This window comes from Oncorhynchus tshawytscha, linkage group LG03 (genome assembly GCF_018296145.1).
Source record: "Oncorhynchus tshawytscha isolate Ot180627B linkage group LG03, Otsh_v2.0, whole genome shotgun sequence".
NCBI classification, from domain to species: domain Eukaryota; kingdom Metazoa; phylum Chordata; class Actinopteri; order Salmoniformes; family Salmonidae; genus Oncorhynchus; species Oncorhynchus tshawytscha.
Window position 1 is genome coordinate 525,646 of NC_056431.1, and position 20,499 is coordinate 546,144.

The 20,499-nt window shown below is 48.5% G+C and overlaps 1 protein-coding gene across 2 annotated transcripts in view; it reads left to right on the forward strand.

Moving 5' to 3' along the window:
• The window catches only part of fam171a1 (family with sequence similarity 171 member A1), a 49,427-nt gene extending 29,259 nt beyond the window's left edge, over nucleotides 1–20,168 (forward strand). For both annotated transcript variants that reach the window (XM_042306926.1, XM_042306924.1), the window contains 6 exons: nucleotides 5,234–5,392; nucleotides 8,481–8,657; nucleotides 17,040–17,156; nucleotides 17,277–17,391; nucleotides 17,650–17,761; nucleotides 18,312–20,168. In XM_042306926.1, the coding sequence (XP_042162860.1) occupies nucleotides 5,234–5,392; nucleotides 8,481–8,657; nucleotides 17,040–17,156; nucleotides 17,277–17,391; nucleotides 17,650–17,761; nucleotides 18,312–19,889 (2,258 nt within the window). In that variant the 3' untranslated portion in view covers nucleotides 19,890–20,168. The remainder of the gene's footprint in view (nucleotides 1–5,233; nucleotides 5,393–8,480; nucleotides 8,658–17,039; nucleotides 17,157–17,276; nucleotides 17,392–17,649; nucleotides 17,762–18,311) is intronic.
• Nucleotides 20,169–20,499: the final 331 nt, after the last annotated feature.

The window sequence follows — 20,499 nt, forward strand, 5'->3', positions numbered from 1 at the left end:
TGCACTATAGGCCTCCCGCTGGCCAATGGGATGGCTCAGATGACCGTGTCTGCAGTACAAGAAAGCTACAGCAAAGATATCAGAACATTTAAAACCAGGACTAGAGAGAGACTGTCAACGACTACAGCAAAGATATCAGAACATTTAAAACCAGGACTAGAGAGAGACTGTCAACGACTACAGCAAAGATATCAGAACATTTAAAACCAGGACTAGAGAGAGACTGTCAACGACTACAGCAAAGATATCAGAACATTTAAAACCAGGACTAGAGAGAGACTGTCAACGACTACAGCAAAGATATCAGAACATTTAAAACCAGGACTAGAGAGAGACTACAGCAAAGATATCAGAACATTTAAAACCAGGACTAGAGAGAGACTGTCAACGACTACAGCAAAGAGCTGCTGTTTTTATGAGTGACTCCATGTTTAAGTTCTTACTCAGCCCTGTCAACACTTTGTATTCAACACTTTGTATTCAACACTTTTATAAGCCATAAAATGCACTTTCTTCCTATTTCCACTCAGCTCTGCAACAAGCAGTGCAGCAGTAATGAATGAGTAGGAAAGTGTATCTACAGGCTTGTTATTATTAGCGGCTTGGGTCTTTTTTAATATCATGGAATATTTCACTGTCTCTGTTCATAGGAGTAACAACATGAATGTGTGCATGAGGTGGAAATAATGTGGTGCGACTTGAGTTTCGCCAACAGCTGGAAGGTTTCCCTTTTTGGTCAGTTTCAGTGGAGGAACGGGAGAGTGGAGGGATGTTGAGAGGTGGACCCTCAGTCTGCTGCTCTCTCCCTCCGCTGAGACTGACCCTCAGTCTGCTGCTCTCTCCCTCCGCTGAGACTGACCCTCAGTCTGCTGACCCTCATTCTGCTGCTCTCTCCCTCTGCTGAGACTGACCCTCAGTCTGCTGCTCTCTCCCTCCGCTGAGACTGACCCTCAGTCTGCTGCTCTCTCCCTCCGCTGAGACTGACCCTCAGTCTGCTGACCCTCATTCTGCTGCTCTCTCCCTCTGCTGAGACGGACCATCAGATGCAGGCACCATCAGCCCAGTAAAATAAAAAGCTAATTATTTAAATGTATGCTCACTCAGCTGTGCCTCACAAGTAATACAACAACAGATCTGTTACCGGTGTGATCATATAGCCCCAAATGTTTTAATATAAAAAATGTAAAAAATGTAATGTCCCAAACGACAATGCATTGGCAAGGCAATTCAAGAAAAGCCCGTATGCGGTGATAATGTATTGGGCTTGTAGCTTACTGCACAAACCTCATTGCTACAGTACTGTTTTTAATTGGTTAACGTTTCAAAGAAAAAAAGTTTTGCCTATTTTTTTTTTTTGAGCGGTAGATCTTGGCTTGCATTTTGGCTCGGAAAGGGATCTTGACTCAGAAAAGGTTGGTCGCCACTGTTCTAGAGTTTTCCTTAACACTATCACAGTTTCCCTTTACTGTGGCAATTGTGTTCGAATCAAGGCAATATTTGCCACTTTCAATGCAACATACTGAAACAAAATTTGGTTGTAGGCAGAAGCCAATGGAGTAGGATTCTATTGCATTGACATGAACGACTCAGCCCGTAATCTACACAGACTGCAGCATAACCAATCAGATCTGCAGTAGGCCTATATGCAAAAAGACCATTGCCATATATGGATCTGTGCCATATACTTTGAACTGGACTGTGTTTACAGCATGAGCGGTTGTGAGTAGATGCGCTTGTTTTGAGATCAAAGCGAGAGCTGCATATAACCATGTGTGCACATTTTGCTCATATCCTTTGCTAGTTCCATTCTTTTACTTTGAGATTTGTGTGTATTGTGAAGTGTTAGATACTACTGCACTATTGGAGCTAGGAACACAAGCATTTCGCTACACCTGCAATAACATCGGATTTGATTTTAGTTAGTGCGCTATTAGCCCAGTTATAGATTGTTTGTAGTCGGCCTAAACAAACCTTGGCCTAAACATCAGTGCCACAGATAACTTCCACAAAGCTGTGAACGATCTGAGAAACAAGAAGGGCTTTCTATGCCATCAAAACGAACATACAAATCGACATACCAATTAGGATCTGGCTAAAAATACTTTTTTTTTAAATATTTTTTTTAACCTTTATTTTACTAGCCAAGTCAGTTAAGAACAAATTCTTATTTTCAATGACGGCCTAGGAACAGTGGGTTAACTGCCTGTTCAGGGGCAGAATGACAGATTTTGTACCTTGTCAGCTCGGGGATTTGAACTTGCAACCTTTCGGTTACTAGTCCAATGCTCTAACCACTAGGCTACACTGCCGCCCCATTGAATCCAAACATTCACAAAATGGGACAAACACCAAATTGAGAGATTGCATGCAGAAGTCTGTAAAAATATCATCCGTGTACAACGTAAAACACCAAATAATGCATGCAGAGCAGAATTAGGCCGATACACGCTAATTATTAAGATCCAGAAAAGAGCCGTTAAATTCTACAACCACCTAAAAGGAAGCGATTCCCAAACCTTCCATAACAAAGCCATCACCTATAGAGAGATGAACCTGGAAAAGAGTCCCGTAAGCAAGCTGGTCCTGAGGCTCTGTTCACAAACAGACCCCACAGAACCCCAGGACAGCAACACAATTAGACCCAACCAAATCATGAGAAAACAAAAAGAGAATTACTTGACACATTGGAAAAATTTTACAAAAAAACAGAGCAAACTATAATGCTATTTGGTTCTAAAGAGAGAGTACACAGTGGCAGAATACCTCACCACTGTGACTGACCCAAACTTAAGCACAACTTTGACTATGTACAGACTCAGTGGGCATAGCCTTGCTATTGAGAGAGGCTGCTGTAGGCAAACATGGCTCTGAAGAGAAGACAGGCTATGTGCTCACTGCCCACAAAATGAGGTGGAAACTGAGCTGCACTTCCTAACCTCCTGCCCAATGTATGACCATATTAGAGAGACATATTTCCCTCAGATTACACAGACCTACAAGGAATTCGAAAAACAAATCCAATTTCGATAAACACCCATATCTATTGGGTTAAATACCACAGTGTACCATCACAGCAGCAAGATGTGTGACCTGTTGCCACAAGAAAAGGGCAACCAGTGAAGAACAAACACCATTGTAAATACAACCTGTATTTATTTATTTTCCCTTTTGTACTTTAACTATTTGCACATATTGAACTTTTGAGTGTAATGTTTACTGTTCATTTTTGTATTGTTTTATTTGACTTTTGTTTATCTATTCCACTTGCTTTAGCAATGTGAACATGTTTCCCATGCCAATACACCCCTTAGAGAGAGGCAGTGAGAGAGGAGGAGGCAGTGAGAGAGAGGAGGCAGTGAGAGAGAGGAGGCAGTGAGAGAGAGAGGAGGAGGCAGTGAGTGAGAGAGGAGGAGGCAGTGAGTGAGAGAGGAGGAGGCAGTGAGTGAGAGAGGAGGAGGCAGTGAGTGAGAGAGGAGGAGGCAGTGAGTGAGAGAGGAGGAGGCAGTGAGTGAGGAGGAGGCAGTGAGAGAGGAGGAGGCAGTGAGTGAGTGAGAGAGGAGGAGGAGGCAGTGAGTGAGAGAGGAGGAGGCAGTGAGAGAGGAGGAGGCAGTGAGTGAGAGAGGAGGAGGCAGTGAGTGAGAGAGGAGGAGGCAGTGAGTGAGAGAGGAGGAGGCAGTGAGAGAGGAGGAGGCAGTGAGAGAGGAGGAGGCAGTGAGTGAGAGAGGAGGAGGCAGTGAGTGAGAGAGGAGGAGGCAGTGAGTGAGAGAGGAGGAGGCAGTGAGAGAGGAGGAGGCAGTGAGTGAGAGAGGAGGAGGCAGTGAGTGAGAGAGGAGGAGGCAGTGAGTGAGAGAGGAGGAGGCAGTGAGAGAGGAGGAGGCAGTGAGTGAGAGAGGAGGAGGCAGTGAGTGAGAGAGGAGGAGGCAGTGAGTGAGAGAGGAGGAGGCAGTGAGTGAGAGAGGAGGAGGCAGTGAGTGAGAGAGGAGGAGGCAGTGAGTGAGAGAGGAGGAGGCAGTGAGTGAGAGAGGAGGAGGCAGTGAGTGAGAGAGGAGGAGGCAGTGAGTGAGAGAGGAGGCAGTGAGACAGAGAAAAAAGCAGGAGGCAGTGAGTGAGAGAGGAGGAGGCAGTGAGACAGAGAAAAAAAGCGGGAGGCAGTGAGAGAGGAGGAGGCAGTGAGAGAGGAGGAGGCAGTGAGAGAGGAGGAGGCAGTGAGAGAGGAGGAGGCAGTGAGAGAGGAGGAGGCAGGCAGTGAGAGAGGAGCAGGCAGTGAGTGAGTGAGTGAGTTAGGAGGAGGCAGGCAGTGAGTGAGTGGTGGTGAGTGAGTGAGTGGTGAGTGAGTGAGTGAGTGAGTGAGTGAGTGAGTGAGCGAGTGAGTGAGTGAGGAGGCAGGCAGTGAGTGAGAGAGGAGGAGACAGGCAGTGAGTGAGAGAGGAGGAGGAGGAGGCAGTGAGTGAGAGAGGAGGAGGAGGAGGCAGTGAGTGAGTGAGAGGAGGAGGCAGGCAGTGAGTGAGTGAGAGAGGAGGAGGCAGGCAGTGAGTGAAAGAGGAGGAGGAGGAGGCAGGCAGTGAGTGAGGGAGGAGGAGGAGGAGGAGGCAGGCAGTGAGTGAGAGGGAGGAGGAGGAGGCAGTGAGTGAGTGAGTGAGTGAGTGAGTGAGAGAGGAGGAGGCAGGCAGGCAGGCAGTGAGTGAGAGAGGAGGAGGCAGGCAGGCAGCGAGTGAGAGAGGAGGCAGGCAGTGAGTGAGTGAGAGAGGAGGAGGCAGGCAGTGAGTGAGAGAGGAGGAGGAGGCAGGCAGTGAGTGAGAGAGGAGGAGGAGGAGGAGGAGGCAGGCAGTGAGTGAGAGAGGAGGAGGCGGGAGGCAGTGAGAGAGGAGGAGGCGGGAGGCAGTGAGAGAGGAGGAGGCGGGAGGCAGTGAGAGAGGAGGCGGGAGGCAGTGAGAGAGGAGGAGGCGGGAAGCAGTGAGAGAGGAGGAGGCAGTGAGAGAGAGGAAGAGGGAGGCAGTGAGAGAGAGGAAGAGGGAGGCAGTGAGAGAGAGGAAGAGGGAGGCAGTGAGAGAGAGGAAGAGGGAGGCAGTGAGAGAGAGGAAGAGGGAGGCAGTGAGAGAGAGGAAGAGGGAGGCAGTGAGAGAGAGAGGAAGAGGGAGTCAGTGAGAGAGAGGAAGAGGGAGTCAGTGAGAGAGAGAGGAAGAGGGAGTCAGTGAGAGAGTGGTTCCTGACCCCCCCCTTCTTTCCTCCCCAGGATCGAGGGGTCAGTCCTGGGTTCAGTTCCAGCGTCGAGCCCTGAGCCTCCCTCCCAACTCGTCCTACAGCAATCTCACTGCCCTGCTGACTGTGGCCAATAACCCCAGCCACATCCAGCACTTCCCCTACCTACAGGGCCTGGGGGGCAACGGAACAGGTACCTCCACTGGGACTGGGACCAGACTTAGGTGGAATACACTCTTGGTACCATTCCATTGGTGCTGTTGTATCCAACAAACTAAATAAAGTATTTCACATGTGGATGAGGGGTGGATGGGGTGAAGGGAGGAGGGGGATGAGGGGTGGGTGGGATAGAAGACATGAAGGGCTGGTGGGGAGTGTGTGGTGAAGGGATGGATGAGGGGTAAGTGGGTAGGTGGAGATGTTGGGTGGGTGGGCAGGTGGGGTCAAGGGAGGGATCAGGGGAGGGTGGGGTGAAGGTGGGAGGGTAGGGGTGGATAAGGTGAGGGGGGTGAAAGGTGGGAGGGGTGAGGTAGGGGTGTGGTGGAGGGAGGAAAGAGGAGTGGGTGGGGTGAAGTGAGGGGTGGATTTGAATAAACACTACACCTCTCCCTCTCACTACACCTATCCTCTCTCCATCCCTCTCCTCTCTCTTACTACACCTCTCCTCTCTCTCTCCCTCTCCTCTCTCTCACTACACCTCTCCTCTCTCTCTCACTACACCTATCCTCTCTCCATCCCTCTCCTCTCTCTCACTACACCTCTCCTCTCTCCCTCTCTCTCACTACACCTCTCCTCTCTCTCACTACACCTCTCCTCTCTCTCACTACACCTCTCCTCTCTCACTACACCTCTCCTCTCTCACTACACCTCTCTCTCTCACTATACCTCTCCTCTCTCTCCCTCTCACTACACCTATCCTCTCTCATCACTCTCCTCTCTCTTACTACACCTCTCCTCTCTCCCTCCCTCTCACTACACCTCTCCTCTCTCCCTCCCTCTCCTCTCTCTCACTACACCTCTCCTCCTTCTCTCTCTCTCTCACTACACCTCTCCCCTCTCTCTCTCTCTCACTACACCTCTTCTCTCTCACTACACCTCTCCTGTCTCTCACTACCTCTCTCCTCTCTCTCACTACACCTCTCCTCTCTCTCTCCCTCTCACTACACCTCTCCTCTCTCCCTCCCTCTCACTACTCCTCTCTCCCTCCCTCTCACTACTCCTCTCTCCCTCCCTCTCACTACACCTCTCCCTCCCTCTCACTACACCTCTCCCTCCCTCTCACTACTCCTCTCCCTCCCTCTCACTACTCCTCTCCCTCCCTCTCACTACTACTCTCCCTCCCTCTCACTACACCTCTCCCTCCCTCTCACTACACCTCTCCCTCCCTCTCACTACACCTCTCCCTCCCTCTCACTACACCTCTCCCTCCCTCTCACTACACCTCTCCCTCCCTCTCACTACACCTCTCCCTCCCTCTCACTACACCTCTCCCTCCCTCTCACTACACCTCTCCCTCCCTTCTCACTACCTCTCTCCCTCCCTTCTCACTACCTCTCTCCCTCCCTTCTCACTACCTCTCTCCCTCCCTTCTCACTACCTCTCTCCCTCCCTTCTCACTACACCTCTCCCTCCCTTCTCACTACACCTCTCCCTCCCTTTCACTACACCTCTCCTCTCTCCCTCCCTCTCACTACACCTCTCCTCTCTCCCTCCCTCCCTCCCTCTCACTACACCTCTCCTCTCTCCCTCCCTCTCACTACACCTCTCCTCTCTCCCTCCCTCTCACTACACACACCTCTCTCTCTCTCTCTCTCTCTCTCTCTCTCTCTCTCTCTCTCTCTCTCTCTCTCTCTCTCTCTCTCTCTCTCACTACACCTCTCTCTCTCTCTCTCTCTCACTACACCTCTCTCTCTCTCTCTCTCTCACTACACCTCTCTCTCTCTCTCTCACTACACCTCTTCTCTCTCACTACACCTCTTCTCTCTCACTACACCTCTTCTCTCTCACTACACCTCTCCTCTCTCACTACACCTCTTCTCTCTCACTACACCTCTCCTCTCTCACTACACCTCTCCTCTCTCCCTCCCTCTCACTACACCTCTCCCTCCCTCTCACTACACCTCTCCCTCCCTCTCCCTCCCTCTCACTACACCTCTCCCTCCCTTCTCACCACACCTCTCCCTCCCTTTCACTACACCTCTCCTCTCTCCCTCCCTCTCGCTACACCTCTCCTCTCTCTCTCTCTCTCTCTCTCACTATACCTCTTCTCTCTCACTACACCTCTTCTCTCTCACTACACCTCTTCTCTCTCACTACACCTCTTCTCTCTCACTACACCTCTCCTCTCTCACTACACCTCTCCTCTCTCCCTCCCTCTCACTACACCTCTCCCTCCCTCTCACTACACCTCTCCCTCCCTCTCACTACACCTCTCCCTCCCTCTCACTACACCTCTCCTCTCTCTCTCTCTCTCTCTCTCACTACACCTCCTCTCTCTCTCTCTCTCTCTCTCACTACACCTCTTCTCTCTCACTACACCTCTTCTCTCTCACTACACCTCTTCTCTCTCACTACACCTTCTCTCTCACTACACCTCTCCTCTCTCACTACACCTCTCCTCTCTCACTACACCTCTCCTCTCTCCCTCCCTCTCACTCTCACTACACCTCTCCCTCTCTCTCACTGCACCTCTCCTCTCTCCCTCCCTCTCACTGCACCTCTCCTCTCTCCCTCCCTCTCACTACACCTCTTCTCTCTCACTACACCTCTTCTCTCTCACTACACCTCTTCTCTCTCACTACACCTCTCCTCTCTCACTACACCTCTTCTCTCTCACTACACCTCTCCTCTCTCACTACACCTCTCCTCTCTCACTACACCTCTCCTCTCTCACTACACCTCTCCTCTCTCACTACACCTCTCCTCTCTCACTACACCTCTCACTCTCACTACACCTCTCCTCTCTCCCTCTCTCTCACTGCACCTCTCCTCTCTCCCTCCCTCTCACTGCACCTCTCCTCTCTCCCTCCCTCTCACTACACCTCTCCTCTCTCTCTCCCTCTCACTACACCTATCCTCTCTCTCTCCCTCTCACTACACCTCTCCTCTCTCTCTCCCTCTCACTACACCTCTCCTCTCTCTCTCACTACACCTCTCCTCTCTCTCTCCCTCTCACTACAACTCTCCTCTCTCTCTCCCTCTCACTACACCTCTCCTCTCTCTCTCCTCTCTCTCCTCTCGCACTACACCTCTCTTTTGGCTCTCCTCTTCTCCTCTAACAGGAAGTGAGCGTAGGTTTGAGCTGACTCCAGTGGCGGCCATCTCTGTCCACCTATTTGCCAGTGAGGGGGTGGAGCTCCAGGTGAACTGCCCAATCAGCATCTCCATCTCTCTACCGGCCAATTGCGGCCTGAAGGAGAACCAACACATCCCAGCCTGGAGGTTCGACCCCAGTCTAGGTGAGTACACACACACACACACACACACGCACACACACAGCTTTTCTGTTTTTCTGAGCAGGGAGCAGATTTCCTGTGTTTGGGTTCAGATTTCCTGTGTTTGGGTTCAGAATTCCTCCCCACGGAACCTCTAATCAGTAGGGTAAGGTATGTGTTGTGTGTGTCTACCCTTCTGCATCCTTCATCAGTGGGATCTATGTTTCCTGAAAGTTGATGGGATGTGTGTATCTCAGTCAGGCTGGGAAATGCATCACTACGTACTTTTTTAAAAAGGAACTGGGGGGAAAAACTGTACCAGAGTGCAACACACACACAAACACACACACACACACACTGTACAGTGAGACGGGAGATTACAGTGTGGCAGAGTTATGAATGGAATAATTGAGAACTTTCTAAAAGATTATCTACCATATTATTGGACGTAACGCACCGTATTAAAACACAATACTTCTTGTTCCTGATTACATCCACATCACAAGATTGGTTAGGAAATGTACCCTAACCTGTTTGGAAATCCCTCCCTCCCCAGATCAGTAGAGGTGTAGTCAGCTGTAGATCATTGACTCAGACAGCAGTGGAGTGATTTAGGAGGGTAGCCAGAGTAGTGCTTGAACCAGTCAAGCTGAGGTACACACAGACAGATATACACATTGGCTGTAAACAATCACACAGTACTGTACCGAGCCCAACAGCCATGTTCTCCTGAGGAGTCAACTCTCTCACTGGGTGACCCTTTACATGATTGACATTGAAAGCCACTGTTCCCAGGATGCCTTATAGCCAGAGGGTATGTAGCCTTGTGTCAATACACGCACACACACACACACTGTATGGGATTAATATTTCCCAGAAACACCCACCTCTGGTCCTCTGTGTTTTAGTCCACCGTTTCCCTAGCAACCCCCAAATAACAAACCTAACAGACCCGGGGCTTTAATTGAGTTTCTCCAGTGACCAGTTTGTGTGTGTGTGTGTGTAAGTGTGCGAGCGAGTGTGTTAGAGATTTCTCCAGAAATATTTCTGCCTGATCATTCTTTCTCCACACAAAGAAGCCAATGTTAGGAGGGACTGTGTTGTTGTCTAGGCTTGCACATGGAGAGGGGATAACACACACCAACTCTCACAGACACACACACACACCAACTCTCACAGACACACACACACACCAACTCTCACAGACACACACACACACACCAACTCTCACACAGAGAAACAGATGCTTGAGCACACACACACACAGAATATTGAGCACACAGACACACACAAACTCTCACACACAGACGCTTGAGCACACAGATGCTTGAGCACACACACACCAACTCTCACACAGACACACAGATGCTTGAGCACACAGACACACACAAACTCTCACACACAGACGCTTGAGCAAAAGATACACACAGACTTGGTGAAACCTGTTCTGCTAGTTTAACTGACAGCATGTATTTTGTTCTGTGATGTTGTGGAGTACTGAGCTGAATGATGCCACATACTGTTAGAAAGGAGCTGGTTTACCTCTGTGTGTTTATGATGTAAATACCATCCAGTTAATAATGTAACTACCATCCAGACTCAATACATTACAGAGAGGAGTTAATGGTGTCAATACATTACAGAGAGGAGTTAATGGTGTCAATACATTACAGAGAGGAGTTAATGGTGTCAATACATTACAGAGAGGAGTTAATGATGTAACTACCATCCAGACTCAATACATTACAGAGAGGAGTTAATGGTGTCAATACATTACAGAGAGGAGTTAATGGTGTAATTACCATCCAGACTCAATACATTACAGAGAGGAGTTAATGATGTCAATACATTACAGAGAGGAGTTAATGGTGTCAATACATTACAGAGAGGAGTTAATGGTGTCAATACATTACAGAGAGGAGTTAATGGTGTCAATACATTACAGAGAGGAGTTAATGGTGTCAATACATTACAGAGAGGAGTTAATGGTGTCAATACATTACAGAGAGGAGTTAATGATGTCAATACATTACAGAGAGGAGTTAATGATGCCAATACATTACAGAGAGGAGTTAATGATGCCAATACATTACAGAGAGGAGTTAATGGTGCCAATACATTACAGAGAGGAGTTAATGATGTCAATACATTACAGAGAGGAGTTAATGATGCCAATACATTACAGAGAGGAGTTAATGATGTCAATACATTAGAGAGAGGAGTTAATGGTGTCAATACATTACAGAGAGGAGTTAATGATGCCAATACATTACAGAGAGGAGTTAATGATGCCAATACATTAGAGAGAGGAGTTAATGATGTCAATACATTACAGAGAGGAGTTAATGATGTCAATACATTACAGAGAGGAGTTAATGATGCCAATACATTACAGAGAGGAGTTAATGATGCCAATACATTACAGAGAGGAGTTAATGGTGTCAATACATTACAGAGAGGAGTTAATGGTGTCAATACATTACAGAGAGGAGTTAATGGTGTCAATACATTACAGAGAGGAGTTAATGGTGTCAATACATTACAGAGAGGAGTTAATGATGTAATTACCATCCAGACTCAATACATTACAGAGAGGAGTTAATGATGTCAATACATTACAGAGAGGAGTTAATGATGCCAATACATTACAGAGAGGAGTTAATGATGCCAATACATTAGAGAGGAGTTAATGATGCCAATACATTACAGAGAGGAGTTAATGATGCCAATACATTACAGAGAGGAGTTAATGATGCCAATACATTACAGAGAGGGGTTAATGATGCCAATACATTACAGAGAGGAGTTAATGATGCCAATACATTACAGAGAGGAGTTAATGATGCCAATACATTACAGAGGAGTTAATGATGTAATTACCATCCAGACTCAATACATTACAGAGAGGAGTTAATGATGCCAATACATTACAGAGAGGAGTTAATGATGTCAATACATTACAGAGAGGAGTTAATGATGCCAATACATTACAGAGGAGTTAATGATGCCAATACATTACAGAGAGGAGTTAATGATGTCAATACATTAGAGAGGAGTTAATGATGTCAATACATTACAGAGAGGAGTTAATGATGCCAATACATTACAGAGAGGAGTTAATGATGCCAATACATTACAGAGAGGAGTTAAATCAAATCAAATCAAATCAAATCAAATTTTATTTGTCACATACACATGGTTAGCAGATGTTAATGCGAGTGTAGCGAAATGCTTGTGCTTCTAGTTCCGACAATGCAGTAATAACGAGCAAGTAATCTAACTAACAATTCCAAAAAAAAATACTGTCATACACAGTGTTAGGGGATAAAGAATATGTACATAAGGATATATGAATGAGTGATGGTACAGAGCAGCATAGGCAAGATACAGTAGATGATATCGAGTACAGTATATACATATGAGATAAGTATGTAAACCAAGTGGCATAGTTAAAGTGGCTAGTGATACATGTATTACATAAGGATGCAGTCGATGATATAGAGTACAGTATCAACGTATGCATATGAGATGAACAATGTAGGGTAAGTAACATTATATAAGGTAGCATTGTTTAAAGTGGCTAGTGATATATTTACATCATTTCCCATCAATTCCCATGATTAAAGTGGCTGGAGTAGAGTCAGTGTCATTGACAGTGTGTTGGCAGTAGCCACTCAATGTTAGTGGTGGCTGTTTAACAGTCTGATGGCCTTGAGATAGAAGCTGTTTTTCAGTCTCTCGGTCCCAGCTTTGATGCACCTGTACTGACCTCGCCTTCTGGATGGCAGCGGGGTGAACAGGCAGTGGCTCGGGTGGTTGATGTCCTTGATGATCTTTATGGCCTTCCTGTAGCATCGGGTGGTGTAGGTGTCCTGGAGGGCAGGTAGTTTGCCCCCGGTGATGCGTTGTGCAGACCTCACTACCCTCTGGAGAGCCTTACGGTTGAGGGCGGTGCAGTTGCCATACCAGGCGGTGATACAGCCCGCCAGGATGCTCTCGATTGTGCATCTGTAGAAGTTTGTGAGTGCTTTTGGTGACAAGCCGAATTTCTTCAGCCTCCTGAGGTTGAAGAGGCGCTGCTGCGCCTTCCTCACGATACTGTCTGTGTGAGTGGACCAATTCAGTTTGTCTGTGATGTGTATGCCGAGGAACTTAAAACTTGCTACCCTCTCCACTACTGTTCCATCGATGTGGATGGGGGTGTTCCCTCTGCTGTTTCCTGAAGTCCACAATCATCTCCTTAGTTTTGTTGACGTTGAGTGTGAGGTTATTTTCCTGACACCACACTCCGAGGGCCCTCACCTCCTCCCTGTAGGCCGTCTCGTCGTTGTTGGTAATCAAGCCTACCACTGTTGTGTCGTCCGCAAACTTGATGATTGAGTTGGAGGCGTGCATGGCCACGCAGTCGTGGGTGAACAGGGAGTACAGGAGAGGGCTCAGAACGCACCCTTGTGGGGCCCCAGTGTTGAGGATCAGCGGGGAGGAGATGTTGTTGCCTACCCTCACCACCTGGGGGCGGCCCGTCAGGAAGTCCAGTACCCAGTTGCACAGGGCGGGGTCGAGACCCAGGGTCTCGAGCTTGATGACGAGCTTGGAGGGTACTATGGTGTTGAATGCCGAGCTGTAGTCGATGAACAGCATTCTCACATAGGTATTCCTCTTGTCCAGATGGGTTAGGGCAGTGTGCAGTGTGGTTGAGATTGCATCGTCTGTGGACCTATTTGGGCGGTAAGCAAATTGGAGTGGGTCAAGGGTGTCAGGTAGGGTGGAGGTGATATGGTCCTTGACTAGTCTCTCAAAGCACTTCATGATGACGGATGTGAGTGCTACGGGGCGGTAGTCGTTTAGCTCAGTTACCTTAGCTTTCTTGGGAACAGGAACAATGGTGGCCCTCTTGAAGCATGTGGGAACAGCAGACTGGTATAGGGATTGATTGAATATGTCCGTAAACACACCGGCCAGCTGGTCTGCGCATGCTCTGAGGGCGCGGCTGGGGATGCCGTCTGGGCCTGCAGCCTTGCGAGGGTTAACACGTTTAAATGTCTTACTCACTTCGGCTGCAGTGAAGGAGAGACCGCATGTTTCCGTTGCAGGCCGTGTCAGTGGCACTGTATTGTCCTCAAAGCGGGCAAAAAAGTTATTTAGTCTGCCTGGGAGCAAGACATCCTGGTCCGTGACTGGGCTGGGTTTCTTCCTGTAGTCCGTGATTGACTGTAGACCCTGCCACATACCTCTTGTGTCTGAGCCGTTGAATTGAGATTCTACTTTGTCTCTGTACTGGCGCTTAGCTTGTTTGATAGCCTTGCGGAGGGAATAGCTGCACTGTTTGTATTCAGCCATGTTACCAGACACCTTGCCCTGATTAAAAGCAGTGGTTCGTGCCTTCAGTTTCACACGAATGCTGCCATCAATCCACGGTTTCTGGTTAGGGAATGTTTTAATCGTTGCTATGGGAACGACATCTTCAACGCACGTTCTAATGAACTCGCACACCGAATCAGCGTATTCGTCAATGTTGTTGTCTGACGCAATACGAAACATCTCCCAGTCCACGTGATGGAAGCAGTCTTGGAGTGTGGAGTCAGCTTGGTCGGACCAGCGTTGGACAGACCTCAGCGTGGGAGCTTCTTGTTTTAGTTTCTGTCTGTAGGCAGGGATCAACAAAATGGAGTCGTGGTCAGCTTTTCCGAAAGGGGGGCGGGGCAGGGCCTTATATGCGTTGCGGAAGTTAGAGTAACAATGATCCAGGGTCTTTCCACCCCTGGTTGCGCAATCGATATGCTGATAAAATTTAGGGAGTCTTGTTTTCAGATTAGCCTTGTTAAAATCCCCAGCTACAATGAATGCAGCCTCCGGATAAATCGTTTCCAGTTTGCAGAGAGTTAAATAAAGTTCGTTCAGAGCCATCGATGTGTCTGCTTGGGGGGGATATATACGGCTGTGATTATAATCGAAGAGAATTCTCTTGGTAGATAATGCGGTCTACATTTGATTGTGAGGAATTCTAAATCAGGTGAACAGAAGGATTTGAGTTCCTGTATGTTTCTTTCATCACACCATGTCACGTTGGCCATAAGACATACGCCCCCGCCCCTCTTCTTACCAGAAAGATGTTTGTTTCTGTCGGCGCGATGCGTGGAGAAACCCGCTGGCTGCACCGCTTCGGATTGCGTCTCTCCAGTGAGCCATGTTTCCGTGAAGCAGAGAACGTTACAGTCTCTGATGTCCCTCTGGAATGCTACCCTTGCTCGGATTTCATCAACCTTGTTGTCAAGAGACTGGACATTGGCAAGAAGAATGCTAGGGAGTGGTGCACGATGTGCCCGTCTCCGGAGTCTGACCAGAAGACCGCTTCGTTTCCCTCTTTTTCTGAGTCGTTTTTTTTTTTTGGTCGCTGCATGTGATCCACTCGGTTACACTGGTTGTAAGGCAGAACACAGGATCCGCGTCGCGAAAAACATATTCTTGGTCGTACTGATGGTGAGTTGACGCTGATCTTATATTCAGTAGTTCTTGTCGGCTGTATGTAAAGAAACCTAAGATGACCTGGGGTACTAGTGTAAGAAATAACACGTAAAAAAACAAAAAACTGCATAGTTTCCTAGGAACGCGAAGCGAGGCGGCCATCTCTGTCGGCGCCGGAAGTACATGATGCCAATACATTACAGAGAGGAGTTAATGATGCCAATACATTACAGAGAGGAGTTAATGGTGTCAATACATTACAGAGAGGAGTTAATGATGTCAATACATTACAGAGAGGAGTTAATGATGCCAATACATTACAGAGAGGAGTTAATGGTGTCAATACATTACAGAGAGGAGTTAATGGTGTCAATACATTACAGAGAGGAGTTAATGATGTAATTACCATCCAGACTCAATACATTACAGAGAGGAGTTAATGATGTCAATACATTACAGAGAGGAGTTAATGATGCCAATACATTACAGAGAGGAGTTAATGATGTCAATACATTACAGAGAGGAGTTAATGGTGTCAATACATTACAGAGAGGAGTTAATGATGCCAATACATTACAGAGAGGAGTTAATGGTGTCAATACATTACAGAGAGGAGTTAATGATGCCAATACATTACAGAGGAGTTAATGATGTAATTACCATCCAGACTCAATACATTACAGAGAGGAGTTAATGATGCCAATACATTACAGAGAGGAGTTAATGATGCCAATACATTACAGAGAGGAGTTAATGATGCCAATACATTACAGAGAGGGGTTAATGATGCCAATACATTACAGAGAGGAGTTAATGATGCCAATACATTACAGAGAGGAGTTAATGATGCCAATACATTACAGAGAGGAGTTAATGATGTCAATACATTAGAGAGGAGTTAATGATGTCAATACATTACAGAGAGGAGTTAATGATGCCAATACATTACAGAGAGGAGTTAATGATGCCAATACATTACAGAGAGGAGTTAATGATGCCAATACATTACAGAGAGGGGTTAATGATGCCAATACATTACAGAGAGGAGTTAATGATGCCAATACATTACAGAGAGGAGTTAATGATGCCAATACATTACAGAGAGGAGTGAATGATGCCAATACATTACAGAGAGGAGTTAATGATGTCAATACCATCCAGTTCACATCTGAACAGAGTTCATGATGACGTTCCTACAAACTCTCACAAAGGACTAGTACTAATGTAAAGGTGACCAGTATTGACTCTGTGTGCATGCTTGCGTGTGTTTGTGTGTGTGTATATGTGTGTGTGTGATGCCTTACAGCCAGAGGATACAATACACTGATGTAAAAGGTCATCCAGTGAGAGTTGACTCCTCAAGAGGACAGGGCTGTGCTGGGTTGGGCTGTTTCTGTGCTTAGCTGTGCTTGGTCCATGGGGATCGATGACAACTGTGTGTGGGAGGGAGGGAGGGAGGGAGGGAGGCGAAGCGTTTCATAAAGATGCTGAGTCACAGGCATTTCTCTCCTTCTCTTGTTTCTCCCTCCTTGTACATTAGTTCTTCCCTTCTAATTGGGTTGCATCAGATCATCTATAATAGACAGAGAATCCCCTGCAGAGACCACTACTGCACTGTCATAGCCCCTCTCATACACAGATCTTGGATCAGCCTACATACCACAAATCCTTATCATACCAATGGTGACAAATAAAACTGACATTAGATCGTTGTCCAGGCCGTGTTACATCATCTTACACAATGACTGTGTCTGGCTATGTTATGATTATTCTAGCTCATATGGCTCCTGGCCAGTGTGAGTTATGACTGTGTCACTGTGAATCTGCTGCCTCCCAGTGGTTGACTGGAAAACTGCAGCAGCACAGTGACGAGGCCAAAAGCTTTACACGGATTTACTGTGGTTGAAGAGTATATCTCTAACTCTCTGTGTTTGTTTGTAGGGGCCTGGTTGAAGAGCAGTCTGGGCTTTGTCCAGAGGGAGGGAGACCAGCTCAGCCTAACCTACATCGCCCCTCAGCTGGGATACTGGGTGGCTGCCATGTCCCCACTAGACACAGGTACCAACACACACCATGTCCCCACTAGACACAGGTACCAACACACACATTTAAAACAGGTAAAACTTCCTCTGTGAACCGTTAAAAAAAAAAAAAATTAGAATGTGTCTGTTTCTGCAGGTCCGGTGGTGGCAAAGGACATCAGTACGTACCACACAGTCTTCCTATTGGCCATACTGGGAGGCATGGCTGTCATCCTCCTCTGCCTGCTCTGTCTACTACTGTACTACTGCAGGTCTGTCTGGATCAATGGACTTCCCTGCTGACTGTCATAAGTGTCTTGTGCGTGAGTGAAGCAGTCTTGAGTTTCAACAGGACTGTCTTCTCTTTCCTCCCCCCTTCTCTCTCTCTCTCCCTCCCCGTCTCCCCGTTTCTCTCTCTCTCCCTGTCTCTCCCTCACTATCTCCCTGTCTCTCCCTAACTATCTCCCTGTCTCTCCCTCACTATCTCCCTGTCTCTCCCTCACTATCTCCCTGTCTCTGTCTCTTTCCAGGCGTGGTTGTGTGAAGCCTCGTCTGTCCCAGCGGAAGCTGACTCTGTCGTCTGGTCTGGAGGGCAGTAAGAGAGACCAGTCCACCTCCATGTCCCACCTCATCAGCAGCGAGGTCAGTCAACATCCAGGCCAGGGACCACTGGTCTCTTCATACTAACATGCTTTCTCCCTTTGCCAGTGCACTTTGGAACTGCCAGTGCACTTTGGAACTGCCAGTGCACTTTGGAACTGCCAGTGCACTTTGGAACTGCCAGTGCACTTTGGAACTGCCAGTGCACTTTGGAACTGCCACTGCACTTTGGAACTGCCACTGCACTTTGGAACTGCCACTGCACTTTGGAACTGCCACTGCACTTTGGAACTGCCACTGCACTTTGGAACTGCCACTGCACTTTGGAACTGCCACTGCACTTTGGAACTGCCACTGCACTTTGGAACTGCCACTGCACTTTGGAACTGCCACTGCACTTTGGAACTGCCACTGCACTTTCTATTGTTATAATCACAGCTAATATTCTGTTGAGTTTTTCCACTTTTGTGTTAGATGGTATTGATGGTATTGTTCCCTGTGTGTTCTGTGTATTCTGTTTGAAGAGCATGTTAGATAATGGCATAGTGCTACTGTCTGTGAAACTGACACTAAAACCTTATTACATCTCTAGGTTCATTTGGAGCTGGTCTCTACGACAGCAGAACCCGACATGACCACGCCCATGCTCAAACCCTCCTCCTACGATCGCCATGACCTGGTCTCCCATGGCAACCACAGTCTCATGTCTCTAGGAAACCACAGCCGAAGTCGTCATGGCTCGTCGCTAGGCAACCTGACGCCGCGCAGCAGAGATTACCGTCAGTCTGTGGAGACGTTCCCGTTTAAGTCCGCCCTCTCTGCCGGGACGGATGCCGGCTACCGCCAATCATACACCTCCATCTGCTCATCCATCAATCAGCTCCCAGATAGACTTTCCTCCTCAAATCAGGTGCAGGCGTCAGCAAGTCAATTGAGTGGTGTTGGGGAGGGCGGGACTAGTGTGCGTGAGGCTACCTCGCCCTGCTCCCCACCTGTCTCTCCTATCAGAGGGGAGGGGTGTGAGCGCAGACCCCCAGACTACCTCCTGTCCCGGTCTGTGGACCACCTGGGCTCCCTGCCCCTCTCCCTCCCCAGGCCGGGCCAGCTGCTGTGCTGTGGCTCCGTGGACCTGCTGAGTGGAGGAGACGGTTACCCCAGGAGGATCCGGCCCACCCTGGTGATCCCAGCCCACTACATGCGCCTGCCGGGGGAGCACCCGCTGTGTGGCCAGGCCCTGTTCTTACAGACTGACCAGCAGAGTGACCTGGAGACCATCCAGGCTGAGCTCAACGCCTCACACTCCCAGCAGCCCCTGGGGCAAACACACGCCGATTATGCTATCGCCTCAGCCAACCAGGGACAAGGAGAGGGGCAAGGGGAGTGGAGCAGCCTATCAGAGTCCCTGTCTATCCCGACAGCACTTGGGGAGTCAGGGATTATGCAAATGAACGGCGAGGACACGCTATTGGCTGAGAGGAAACTGATGGAACTGCGGGGAGGGAAGCCCCTCACACACCCGCGCGCCTGGTTCGTCTCATTGGACGGTCGGTCTAACGCCATCAGACACTCTTACATAGACTTGCAGCGGGCTGGGCAAGCCAAGGGGAATCCAGGTGGAGGAGGTAGCCATGGTAACAACAGTGGTGGTAGACATGTCAACGGAAACGACGCAAGTCTGGACTCCGGGGTGGACCTGAACGAGCCCAGAGCAGGGCGGAGGGAGGTAGAGAGGAAGGTAGGAGAGAGGGAAAGAGAGAAAGACAGAGAGAGGGGGAGGACAAAGAGCGGCCCTCCTGCCATGGCCTACACCCAGCTGGTATATGTGGATGACCTGGAGGGGGAGACTCCTGAGTGTAGCCCCCAGGATAGCCCTTTGGGTCCAGGGATGCAGAACACACAGGGACATCAACAAGTAGAGCAGGAGGACAGAGGAGAGGAAGAGGAACACAGAGGAGAGGGGATGATACAGGAAGAGGCTCCTTCACCCCTCTGCTCCTCCTCCTCTCCACCCCCACTCACAGAGACCGAGGGCGTGGTCTTCAGGACTGAGCATGACCAACCGGCCCTATTGTCTGTTGCCCCTGACGACCACGGAGAGGAGGAGGAGAAGAAGAGCCCCTGGCAGAAGAGGGAGGAGCGCCCCCTATTGGCAGTCTTTAACCTCAAATAACCTCTGACCCTTGAACTATAACTTTACTTCCCCTCCCACCACCCCACCCCAGAGTGACATGAAGAAGGATTGGCCAGCTATAGATCCAGATCATTCAGGAAGTACATCTGCACTGGGAGCTAAATGGAACTGTCAGTGAATGGAAACGATTGGAAGAGTTGGGACTCAATACATTCTAATGTCTAATCCTTCCTGTGTATCATCATAGCCCCACACTACATGGACAGGCCACTGACTAGACATGCCATAGAGACTTTGTCTGAGTGATACAGATGAACTCCTGAACTAAAAACAAACTTAACAACGCCAGAGAACATGTAATGCACAACTGCTATGCCTTTAGTAAATTAGCTGTGTCAGCAAAAAGGGGCTGTGGAATAAAGCAAAAGCAATATGGCGGATGTCTACTGGCAGGTCTAGGTAGAAGGAGTAGTAGTGTTTTCAGATCAGTAACTAGGACAGGATATACATACAGCAGGAAAGGAAGCTTATCTAATGTATAATGCTGCCCAGAGGCACAGATCTACAATCAGTTTTCCCCCCACAAGTCTTAATCTGGGCGGCAGGTAGCCTAGCAGTTAGAGCGGTGGGCCAGTAACGCAAAGATCGC